Source organism: Meriones unguiculatus, chromosome 8 (assembly GCF_030254825.1).
Source record: "Meriones unguiculatus strain TT.TT164.6M chromosome 8, Bangor_MerUng_6.1, whole genome shotgun sequence".
In the NCBI taxonomy this organism is placed as follows: Eukaryota; Metazoa; Chordata; class Mammalia; order Rodentia; family Muridae; genus Meriones; species Meriones unguiculatus.
Window position 1 is genome coordinate 11612880 of NC_083356.1, and position 12817 is coordinate 11625696.

Below are 12817 nucleotides of genomic sequence, written 5' to 3' on the forward strand. Positions count from 1 at the left end.
ATGTAACAGACATGGAAACAGTGGCTATCATAATGTTCTTTCTAGGGGGATTTTGTTTGGAAATATTGCCTTAACTTGAATATTCTTTTTAACCTTCATGATTTTAAAATTCCACTACAACACAAACCCTATGGATTACTTAAGATTTGCTGTATGAACACTATTTTTCTTAAATGTATGAGTCTAGTGAGCTGAAGTGTATCTTCTGTGCATGCTTAGTGAATGCAAGAAAGATCAGAGTGATTTGGGTATGCAAAAAGTTCACTCACAGTAGTCATTTACCTTTACTTGAGACTACCAGAGCTGAATTTAGCCATGACCATTGTGTAATTATATCTGTAGGCATCTCTGAAGAGAAAGGCTTAAGTTTTTATGGTGACACTTGTGGTAGAACCTGGAATTTCTGATTCAGTAAGAGGGCAGCCTAAACTTTAGACAGTTTTGGAAATCAAAGACCCACTCTGAGAGAACATGAGAAACCAGTCTATGCTGTGAAAAGACCCCAGAAATGATGGACACGGCCCATGCAGGCCAACTCCCTGTGGGCAGAATGATTTGGAACCTTTCCAATTATTAGACTATGAGAATCATTGTATCGCTTTCTGTTTATGTGAAAAAAGTTTTCATGAATTCAGATAGGGAGCCCAAACTTCCTGTGTTGGCTTCTGTTATATTTAAGCTGTAGTGCGTTGCAGTTAATCGGCTGCTTCTGTGTGGTGGCTTAGCTGTCTCAGCTGATCCAACACTTCGCTCTGTGACCTGGGGTCAGTATTACTAGAAGAAAAGCTTCCTTCAGTGATGTAGTTACTATATTGTTGGTCAAGTGGTGAGATCTGGTTTTCTGTACTCATCAGACAGGGAAGCGTTGCTTAGTTAAGTGATTAACCCTTTCCTTTTGTTTTTTACAAACTGTCAATGTTTTTAAAAAGTTCTGAGGAAAAAAAAGTAAAGACTTTCCCTTTGTGCTTATCTCATATTTTCTTTTTTTTAAAGTGTGGCTGGGAAAGAGGATAATACAGACACCGACCAGGAGAAGAAAGAAGAAAAGGGTGTCTCAGAAAAAGAAAACAATGAATTAGAAGTGGTAAGAATGGGAGAATAAACTTAGAAATTGTAGTCACTAACTTATATGAACAAAAGGAAGTGCTTATTATACCCATGGTTTCCTCTTTCCTTGAAGACTTTGCTTCAGAATTGTGAACTGTGAAGTCCTGGCAAGTCTCAGTGTGGTGCTTTGTGAGAATTGTGTGTGTGTGTGCAGATAGGGTGCCGTGAGAGATGAAGAAGTCTTTTAGGCAAAGTTATTGCTCAATAACCTTAGTAGTGATTTTGAACTAAAGAAAAGCTAAATCCAGTGTCTGGGGAGGTAGCTTAGCGGGCAGAAGCACTTTCCATGGGTGAGAATGAGGACTTCCTCAGATCCCTGGTATCTCTGTCAAAGCTGGTCACGGTCTGTAACTCAAGGTGGGGAGTCTGGACAGATAGAACCTGGGAGCTCACTGGCTGCCAGTGTAACCGAAACAGAGATTTCAGATTGAGTGGCAGGCCCTGTGGAAAGTCATAGAGGAGGACACTGGACATCCTGCTCTGGCATCTGCGCTTATAATCCTTAGTGCACACACCACGCAGGAGCATGCACACACGCGCATACACATGTGTACATGCACACACACACGCACACTCACACTTGATAGACTCGTGTATACTCTAGCATCTCTTACTGAGGTGATCAGTTCGCTTGCCAGTACTGTGCTATTAATAGTCACAAATCACATTTCAGGAAGAGAATCAAGAAGTAAGTGATCATGAGGATGAGGAAGAAGAGGAGGACGATGAAGATGAGGAAGAGGATGACATTGAAGGAGGAGATAGCTCTGACGAGTCAGATTCCGAATCAGATGAAAAAGGTACCTGCCCCTTAGCATGAAGGCAGAAAAATCCTAATCATAAGCTGCTCAGGTGTTGGTGGGAAACTCAACATTTCCTATTTTATCCCCAGTGAAGGCAATTTTCCCAACTTGTAAGACCACCCTAGACTCATGCATGCTGTAGGCAGAAGAGACGTTCCTTTCTGTGCTAGATTTAGTCACAGTGTGGTTTCCACATTTCTTTGGTGTATGATGCAGCATCTGTGAACAGTCTGTCTTTTTAGACTATGGTACGCCCGGGAAAATTCCCACAAAGCTGCTGAATGTAGATAATGGCTTTGCATTCTTGCTTGGTGCAATGATTATCTTTTGGCCTTCTTTCGGTCTCTTTATCTTCCGAGAATAGCTAACTATCAAGCCGACTTAGCAAACATCACGTGTGAAATTGCAATTAAGCAGAAGCTGATTGATGAACTAGAAAACAGCCAGAGACGTCTGCAGACGCTGAAAAGGCAGTATGAGGAGAAGCTGATGATGCTGCAGCATAAGATCCGGGACACACAGCTGGAGAGGGACCAGGTGCTCCAGAACTTAGGTGGGTCCTCTGTGGCGTCTTCAGTCTAAAAGCTTAGTGATCGTTAAATGTCTTGCATAGATAATAAAACAGAAATGAGCCAAAATCTCCAAGGGAGCTCAGACATCCTTGAGTCCCGGGAAATGAGTGTTTGTTCTGAGTCTGCAAAAGAAATTCTGTGTCCCACAGAAACAATGCATTTGGGGCTGGAGAGATGGCTTAGTGGTAAAGAGTACTGTCTGCTCTTCTAGAGTCTTGAGTTCAATTCCCAGCAATCACATGCTGGCTCACAACCAGCTGGAATGGGATCTGATGATGCCCTCTTCTGGCATGCAGATTAGGCACTCATATACAAAATAAATTTAAAAAACAAAACAAACATCAAAAGCGGAAACAATGCGCTTATGCCCTTATGTGCACCCAGGCTCAGTGGAGTCATACTCAGAAGAAAAGGCCAAGAAGGTCAAGTGCGAGTATGAAAAGAAGCTCCACGCCATGAACAAAGAGCTTCAGCGACTTCAGACAGCCCAGAAGGAGCATGCCAGGCTGCTGAGAAACCAGTCTCAGTATGAAAAACAGCTGAAGAAGCTGCAGCAGGATGTCGTGGAAATGAAGAAAACAAAGGTGCGGACACGGCTCTAATTCGTCTTGGATGGCTTCAGGCTTTATATCTTGGAATTGAACTATCACTGTGGTTATTTCCCGAGCCCATAAAATAATAACTCACGGTATTTACCGACATCTTAAGCTATAAACAGATGTTTGGCTTCCAGTATATGTCTCTCTGAATGTACTCTCATTCACCTAAGAGACAACATCTGGAGTTGGGTATATATCATTTTCTTGCCTGGAGAAGCACAAAGCCAAAGAGATCATGTGAACGCTTGTATCAGTTTTTCATAAATTATCATAAATTTTGTACCAAAATCAAGGCACTTTCCCTGAAATTACCGTAGAGAGATGACGTAAGAAGTGAGTAAATTATGTTGTGCAGTTGCCACACTTGGTTCAGTGCCTGTACCAGGCTCTGGTATAAGCACCTTCAGGTATCATTTAATTTTCACAATCCACAAGGGCATTGTAGATGAGAGAGTCAAAGCGTGCAGAGGCCATCTCACATGTTCAGGCTCACATGGGCACTGATAATAAGTATCAAGACACTAATCAATTTGGCAAAATGTATTGGAAATATAATCCAGAACCACAAACTGACTAAAATACGCAGTGAATGCCACGTGCTTCCACGTGAAGTATTTGGAACAAAAAACAAAACAAAACAAAAAAACCCTCCCGTTTGTGTAATTTACTGACCTGGTGGAGTAAGTTCAATACTGTATGTTCCTAACCTTAGGTTCGCCTCATGAAACAAATGAAAGAAGAACAGGAGAAAGCGAGACTGACGGAATCTCGAAGAAACAGGGAAATTGCACAGCTGAAAAAGGATCAGCGCAAAAGAGACGTGAGTAGAGGCTCTCTGGCATGTGAGAACACTCTGCATTGTGCAGTTTTATAAACGGAGGGAAGATTTCGAGCTATAGCTAAGTATAGGTGGAGGAAAACAACTAGGCGTTAGCTAGGCAAAATGACATTCATTGTTACATGCAGATTGCAGTAATGCAGTATAAAGGGTTAGGGCAGATTCATCGCAAGGGGTGCGTGCAGGGATGCATCGCCTCAGGATGATAGCCAGCGCTCGGTAGAAGATGCTTTTCTAAGCACTGAATTCATGCCTCAGTGAATACTTAAGCTGTCTAAGAACGACGGAATGAGAAGCATCTGTAAAGCACTTGGAAAAGTACGCACACTTAGGAAGCTTCACTGTGGTTGAGGAAGCATACGGACGGCTTTCTGTTTCCGAGTAGGGTTGGGTGGCTTTGTTTGGTTTGGTTTCCATTTGATGAACCGGTAGCGTATGGCCCTGCACACACCATGGTACAAGTGTGGAGAGATCAGAGGTCAACTTTAAAAAGCCAGTTCTCTCCCTCCACCAGGTAGTTTCGGGGGTTTGAACTCAGGTTGTTATATTTAAGTGCTGAGCCATCTCTGCAGCCCAGAGATAGCTGTTTCAGTACGTGTCCCTGCTTGCTGTATAACAACATCTGTATGCTGGACACAGGCTGCTAACCCAGATTATGTTAGGAACTCGCATTTTCTGGCAGTGAGACAAAGTGTTTTAGCCTAAGAGGGGGGCATACTATGCTTCAGTTGGCCATTTATAACATATTTAATCTCATTTTATAGCATCAACTTAGACTTCTAGAAGCCCAGAAAAGAAATCAAGAAGTAGTTCTACGACGCAAAACTGAAGAGGTACAGTACACAAGTTTTGGGAGAACCGTTTAAAGGGAACATTTTGGCTTTGGGATAAATGATGTATTTCTTTCTTTCTTACTTTGCGGTGCTAGGGGTTAAGCCTAGAGCTTTGTGTGGGATAGACAAACCCTCTACCTCTCTACCCAACCCCTGTAACGGGCATTCCTACAGATGGAGATCAGATCAACCTCTGTTGCTGTTTCAGGTCACAGCTCTCCGTCGGCAAGTGAGGCCCATGTCTGATAAAGTAGCGGGGAAAGTCACGCGGAAGCTGAGCTCATCTGAAAGCCCTGTCCAGGACCCAGGTTCTGGTGCGGCTGCAGGGGAAGCAGATGTGTCAAGGGCGGGCACCCAGCAGAAAATGAGAATTCCTGTGGCAAGGGTCCAGGCATTACCAACCCCTATGACCAACGGAACCAGGTCCTGCTGACTCTGCATGTCCACACTGAGTGTTACATAAGTGAAACAGGTCTTGTTATTGGTTGCCAACAATCAAATAAAGGCACAAGTAATCGTTTTTATCCTTGCAAATGGTTACAGGAAAATATATCAGAGGAAAGGATTAACTGGCCGGGTCTTCACTTCCAAGACCGCCCGCATGAAGTGGCAGCTGCTTGAGCGCCGGGTGACTGACATTATCATGCAGAAGATGACCATTTCCAACATGGAGGCTGACATGAATAGACTCCTTAGGGTATGGAAAACTGAAACTAGACATGCCCTCCTTTGACAGACTGTTAGCCTTACTATTCCGCAAGCATTGAGCACCTTCTATGGTTTCATTTTGTCTTGTTTGTTTTTTGTACGGGTAGATGAAAATCATTTCTTAAAATCCAATATATATATATATATTTTTTTTTTCATAGCAACGGGAAGAACTCACAAAAAGGCGAGAGAAACTTTCAAAAAGGAGAGAGAAGATAATCAAGGAGAGTGGAGAGGGAGATAAAAATGTGGTTAACATCAGTGAGGAGATGGAGTCCCTGACTGCGAATATCGATTACATCAATGATAGTATTGCTGACTGTCAAGCTAACATCATGCAGATGGAGGAAGCAAAGGTGTGTACCTAGAAGACAGTTTTTCTTGTTTTTGTTTCTTTTTGAGAGACGGTCTCTAGTCCTGGCTGTCCTCAGACTCTGTGTGTGTACATAATAATGACCTTCAGTTTCTGCTCCTCCTGCCTCTACATCCCAGATGCTACAAGTATGAGTTTATATGATGCTCAGGATCTTAAAGATATTTAATAGCTTAAGGATTAGAACTTTTGTATTGTATATCTTCAAAAGCACTTTGAATTTTTATATGAAGGTATTTTCTATGCATTTTTAATGCATTTTAATCTGATTCTTAGGTTTTATGCATATAACAGATACCATCTTCTGTCTGAATTTTTCTACTGACCTTGTGATATTCCTTATTATATCACACATGTTTTTTATTATATGTGTAATTTATTACATCTTGCCTTGAATTTTTAACTACTTAGGTGTGTCTATGTTCGACTAGATCACGTTTCTTAGTATGGGAATCGTGTTATATCTTTCTGAGCAGCCTCATTGACTTATCCGGTACTGTGAAGTAAATATAATAGCCTTTTGCCTTCTGTTTAAATATGTCCAGACTAAAGTAGTGGTTGTTACACACCTGTTTGATGTAGGAAGAAGGGGAGACACTGGATGTCACTGCTGTCATTAATGCCTGTACACTTACGGAAGCTCGGTACTTGCTAGATCACTTCCTGTCAATGGGCATCAACAAGGTGAGACTTGACTCCCCTATTCTTGAAAGTTTAAGTTTTGACCAATTCGATTTTGCCTGTCTCTCACCAGCAACCCTCCTCTTAGCAAAAAGAAATGAAATTCTTAACTGAAAAGAAAGTTTTAAAAAATGCTGTAAACATCTATATGAGGTTTACTGGCTCTGTTATGCTTGCATATGACAGCAAACAAAGAAGAAATGAAGCCCATTTTGTCTTAATAAATGATTCTCAAGGAAACAGGTTTTGTATCACAATTGGTTTGCTACTAATTCGGTACAAGTCAAAAGAAAATCAGAGAGGAAAAAATACAGTTGCAGCACCCTTCCGTTTTGAATGTAAGCCTGACTTGTCACCAGAAGGACACGTACTCCCTTTTGTTGAAGGCAGTGACAGCTGAGTCACTTGCTACTCACGCTGGACCTGTTTTCGGCCCTTATACCGTGTTCTCACAAATCATCTTTACCATGTGCCGTGATCCATAACACTCCACACACAGGAACTGGGTGTCTGCAGGGTAATGATATCTTGGACAGGGAAACTTTCTCTGAGATCTCTGAGCAGAGCAAGTAGAGGGCCATTAACGTCTGTCTGATGTCAAAGTCCAAGCATTAAGTGTGTTCTCATAGTGGGCCCTGTTTTCTAAGATGTGAGACAGTTCACTCTTGTGGTCATTGTTTCAGGGTCTTCAGGCTGCCCAGAAAGAAGCTCAGATTAAAGTACTTGAAGGTCGACTCAAACAGACAGAAATCACCAGTGCTACACAGAATCAACTCTTATTTCATATGTTAAAAGAGAAAGCGGAGTTGAACCCGGAGCTGGATGCTTTGCTAGGCCATGCATTGCAAGGTAATTTGGATTACATTTTACTTAGACGAGTTGCATGGTAGCTTTGCTCTTTGGTCGTCGTATCTATATATCCTTCCTCTATGGCTTGCTTGAATAGATGCTATACTCACTTATGCTTTTAATAAATATTCTCACTTTAATTTGCATGTGTATGAAAAATTGGGGGAAGTACTTACTGTCATTCAAAGAAACATCACCAACTGAAGGCCATTTAACCATATTAAATCATTGATTTTTATGAATAAAGGAGACTAGGAATTTTAAATTGTTTCTAAATTGGTTAAGTTACTTAAAAGATTAACCAGTTTTCATTACCTTTCCGCTGCATCCCTAACTGTGCTAAAAATACATTTGTAAGTGTTTGTTATGGCATCTATTCGGTATACCTAAACATCAGTACATAATCTAGTGCTATGTGAGAGTTTTAACTTTGGATTTGTTTTGATTGGAGTATTGCTTTTTGTTTCCTCCTGCTGTTGTTTATCCAGATCTAGATAGCGCCCCGCAAGGTGAGTATGCTTAGCTTTCTGTGTACCCAACAGCTGCATGAGTCACTAATTGTCCTGTGCACTAATTGTGGTACAAATTTGAAAATGTTTATTAGTAGCCACTGTTTTTGCATGATAAAAAAAACCACTAAATCTTTTATGTTAAACATTCTTGATTTTGAAATTCTTAGATGTGTAAAAGAGGTGTGCTTGAGCTAATAGTCATTTGAGTTCAGTTCTACAACCTCATAAGTTCTCTGAATTCTTTCCCTTTCTTGAAGGAAAACATGGAATATATGTTCCTTTTTAATTTTTAAATATATCTGTTATCTTTCATCCATTGTTTTTACCTCATAAATTTCTTTTGTATATATTCTCATCTAGTCCTTCTAAAAATAAGATTAGGGATGTATATTTTATATATTGAGTAAAATGCAAGGACTTTATTTGAACATACCATATCATGTTTATAATCATAAACATATTTTCAGCCTAAAAGAGGCTATGGAGATCATTGAACATAGAAGTTTTAGCCTTTTTCTTTTTCCTGTCTTCTATATGAAGCATTCTCATTGGTCATATCTTTTCCTCCTCTTAGTGATGATGTGTGTAAAACCAGGAGACTGGAGGAATTTTATTATTAGTGGTAGGTTACAGTGCTAAATTTGGAACAAGTTTGTTTAATTAAAGTTATACAAATGTGACCACAAATTTCTTTTCCCCAATTATACACCTCTTCAAAGTTTTCTGAATGCTTATTGGTAAAGAAGAGGAAAATAACTCAAAAATTAAATGTAGTAAGCCCTCTCTGTCATTAAGACTAAACACAGTAAATCTTCACTTTTTGAAATGATAAGCTCTGATACATATAAAATACAGGATTGATTTGATTCGCATATCACATGTTACCGTGAAAACAGTAACTCTGTGAGATCAACCGTGGTGTATATGTAACATGTATATGAGGCTATTTGAAGCTACTTGTCAAGCTATGACAAGGATGAATAACAGACTATGGGAACAATTAGGTCTGATTAAAAGACACCATGTGCTATGGAGGACATGTCAAGCACACGTGTTTCCTTTCCTACATTCCCATCCCCAGCCTTGTTTCTTCCTTTTCTGTCTCCTTTTCCCCACTTCCTCCTCTTCTGTTTCCTTCTTGTTTTGGCTTTGTTCTGTTCCTGCCTTTTCTTGTAGTCCTCTGCTCCTCCCCCTTCCACTTCTTTCTCTTCATTTTCCGCTTTCTATTTCTTCATTGTCCTTGTTCATCTTCCTTCTTTCTGTTCTTTGTAGTGTCTCAGCTTAACACATGTTCCATGGCCTAGAAGGGAAATTATTAAGTGACATTTTGTGTAGATAAATATCAGACTGCTTATTTGACGAATAGTATTAAATTTTACAGTGTTCTGCTTATAGAAGCAGAGAGTGCAAATGCTATCAGTCGACAGAATCTGTCACTCAGGGCAGAATTTCCCTAGAGGTTTGGGCTACAGTCTAAGTAAGAGAAAGTGGAGGCGAGGCAGGGAAGGACAATAGAAATGGATATTCAACTGGAAAGCTAGACAGTCATAGATAATATATTTACATAAACTGTGCTCAGCTTTCTAATTTTACCCTAAACATTGAGGCTGAGAACTGGACCGAGAGGTGGTTGCCACGCTAATCTTTTTCTCATGACGCTCCGTTGAGGGTCACAGACCATGACAAGCTCATCGCAGTGCAGTGAGGAGAATGGAGTAAATGCAAAGCGTGTGAGAGCACAGAGTAGAACTACCCAGAGTGCCAGCATTGATGACAACTGCCTGGAGGCTGTGGAATTTGAGCTATCAGATTAAAACAAAAAGAGGTTGGGGGATTCACACAGCTAAGGAGAGGGGAGAGACAGCTGACCAGCGAGTCAGCGCTCTGGAGAAACAAGAATGTGGTTGATAATGATGAAACTTAAGGTTGGAGGCTAAGCTGGGACCACCACCCCTAGACTTAAGATCTTAAAACTTTTGAGAGATATTTTTGTTTTTTCCATGTTAACACTACCTCTACTGGGGGCACCCAAGACCCAAGAATTCTACTATACCCATATCTCTACTATACATTAGCTAGGAGCCTCATAGGATCCTGCATAGAGTTGTATTTATAGTTAATATTTATTGAGAAAAAAATGATAAGAATATACAGTTATAGTATCAGGAAAAAGACACAGATGAGCCTATAGGAGTCCATGTTCGAGCTTCCTTTGTTTGTTTTCTCCCAGCCATGAGAGATCATATGAATGCAGGCCAAGGGATAAAAGCACAGCAGTTCGCATGAGGGAAATCTGACAGTTGTCACCACCCAAGGCTATTATTGGGACCAAGGGTCTTTTGCATATATGCTTAATAGGTACCAGGTTCGAGGCCCCCATAAAGAAAACATGCAGTCAGCATCAGTCATATGTTTGCATCCAGACCTACTGAGCATCCTTTATTTTGTTGTTTGTTGTTGACCAGGGATATCTGAGTTAAGTTTTTGGAAGTCATCTAAAGTGTATACAGGTTTGTAAGCCAGAGTTTCTAAAGGAACAGTCACAGGGGTGCTGTATTACTTCTATTTCGTATACTACGTTTTAACACAAAGGTACACCTCAAATTTAAAAACTTTATTTTAAAAAAAAGATGGGAAATCACAAACCCTTGGTTAGTTTCCAGTGGTGTTAAATCATAAATCTCTGCCCCAGTGTGGATGAGCAGGACACCTGAGAGCTCTGTGCTTTCATTTAAATGGTGCTAGGTGAGAAACACACCTGATGGTTTCGTGCTCGAGTGAAGAGCTGTGAGCCATCAGATAAAATGCTTTGCATCAGTTTTAGTTTTGGGGCTATACCTAAGTTGGTGATGAACTGGGGTGAGGTTGGCCATCTTGGCTCTGGCCAGGTTGTTTATATGAAGTCTAATTTATTTCTCTGGAAGACATATATTCATAAACAGGAGTTAAGTATTTATTTTTTCTTAATGTTTTAAGTTCTGTCTGTTTCTACCAGTGTCTGAAAGGACAATGGTAGTAAATCACATTCAACTGCAGACACCAAGCAGAGAGAACAAACTGGGGATGGGGCAGGGGAAGGCTGTAAATTCTCAAAGCCAACCCCCCGCCCCCCTGTGGTATTCTTCCTTATGCAAGGATGCGCTACCTCGCCATACAACTCCACCGCCGGGACCGACTGTTCAAATCCCTGAGTTTGTAAGGAGCATAGCTTGTCACTTCTATTTAACCTTATTTATATTATTAACTAATCAGTCATCTTAGCCTCCTTTGAAAGAATGCCTTTGAGATGCACATTTCCTTCAAGACCACCATTTCCTTGCCCTCTCTGTGAATCTTAAATATGGTTCTATCTTAGATAATATTTCCAAACATTACTAAACTTGCACCGAGACGTGACATATCCTCGGTGGTTGAAGGAAGGGAGCATTAGAGAAGAAGGGATGCGTTGACTCATGTCTGCAGTGGTCTTACCTAATATGAAGGTGTGAATCGCACACCTATACATTTAAATTACATCATGATACTATTTAGTTTTTTAAAATAAAAACTGAGTTTAAAAAAACTGCATGTATGTTAGGGGCTTGCTGACAGTTAAATAGTTTATTTGCTTTATTTTATAGCTGTTTTAGCTCCTGATTTCCTACTTATCTACTGATTTCTTAGTCTGATGTTTGGTTTCCATGTCTCTGTCTTTCTGGGTTTGTTTTGTTATTCTTCTAGCCTGCCGCAGCTTTCCCGATGGGGTAGCCGTTTACTCCTGGTAGTTTACGGAGCTGTTGCATGCACAGCTATTACTGTCTTTGTCTTCTGTGTACCTGTGACAGAGATGCATGCTGTTGCGTGGCACCTGGATGGCTTCGTGTATAATCTTTCTACTCCAGATTCTAAAAGGGGGAGATAGTCTACTCAGATGCAGTATGGGTGCAGTGTTAGAATGCTGATGGATACACAGTGGTAGTGACGGACCGACTGCCCTGACGGGAACTCGTGGGGCGTTCATTGTGACCTTCTCATTTTAATCAGTAGGTTTACGTGTTTGGATAGGACATATATAGCATAATGGTATGTACTCAGGTAAATCCATAATCTAATTCCCGTTCTCCGAATGTCATTTTTCCATGTCTTACCGTTCAAACTCATGATTTTTCCATGTTGGACGTATTTCTCCTCATCCTAGCAAGGAAACTAGAGGCACTTCTTAGAAGCGTTGTTCTCCACTGTTTATTCTGATTCAGCAGTCCAAACCAAAGCGCCTGTGTTGAGACGCTGAGCTGATGTTTATATGGTTAGCCTAGGAACTAGGACCCCATCCAACTTGTGCAACACTTTCACTTTTCACTTTTTTTCTAGAAAATGAAGAGGACAGTAGTGATGAAGATGCTCCTTTAAACAGCCCAGGGTCAGAGGGAAGGTAAGAGACACAGTACCACACTTGGCTTGCTTCTGTCACAGTTTCTGTTAAGGTTTGCTTTTTTTTTTTCATTATGTGTATTTGTGTATGTCAGTGCAGATATGTCTCCTTGAGTGCTAGAGCTGAAACGGGTCAGAAGAGGGTATCGGATTCCTTGGAGCTAGAGCTACAGGCAGCTGTAAGCCCCTCACTGGAGTGCTGGGAACCGAACTCAGATCCTCTGTAAGAGCAATAAGTGTTCTTAACGACCAAGCCATCTCCCCAGCCTGTTCTATAGGATTGCTAAAACTTGAGTCTTACTGTATTAAGCAATTATCTTAAGATAGATAATTTGAAAGTCAAACAAAGCCATGCCTGTCATAATTTTTAAAATAAAATATGGGAATAGTTAAGGAAGAAAAATGAATCAATTTTTAATCAATCCACCTAGATTTTAAGTGTTACCTCTCTGGGTTTTCCATGCATATAATTTTTTTTTCATAGTCATAAACATGAGGGGTATGCAAGTCTGGGTAGTGAGTATGAATTCAG

General features: G+C 40.6%; 1 protein-coding gene across 21 annotated transcripts in view; it reads left to right on the forward strand.

The window, feature by feature from the left end:
- Kif21a (kinesin family member 21A) overlaps window positions 1-12817 on the forward strand; it is a 115741-nt gene that overhangs the window by 79528 nt on the left and 23396 nt on the right. For 17 of the 21 annotated variants that reach the window (XM_060388797.1, XM_060388798.1, XM_060388801.1 and 14 more), the window contains 13 exons: window positions 994-1084; window positions 1781-1907; window positions 2275-2463; window positions 2867-3066; window positions 3794-3901; window positions 4684-4752; window positions 4961-5175; window positions 5296-5449; window positions 5622-5816; window positions 6416-6517; window positions 7198-7363; window positions 7852-7872; window positions 12226-12286. In XM_060388797.1, coding sequence (XP_060244780.1) covers window positions 994-1084; window positions 1781-1907; window positions 2275-2463; window positions 2867-3066; window positions 3794-3901; window positions 4684-4752; window positions 4961-5175; window positions 5296-5449; window positions 5622-5816; window positions 6416-6517; window positions 7198-7363; window positions 7852-7872; window positions 12226-12286 — 1698 coding nt within the window. The remainder of the gene's footprint in view (window positions 1-993; window positions 1085-1780; window positions 1908-2274; window positions 2464-2866; window positions 3067-3793; window positions 3902-4683; window positions 4753-4960; window positions 5176-5295; window positions 5450-5621; window positions 5817-6415; window positions 6518-7197; window positions 7364-7851; window positions 7873-12225; window positions 12287-12817) is intronic. The other 4 variants (XM_060388799.1, XM_060388802.1, XM_060388804.1 and 1 more) reach the window with 1 other exon arrangement.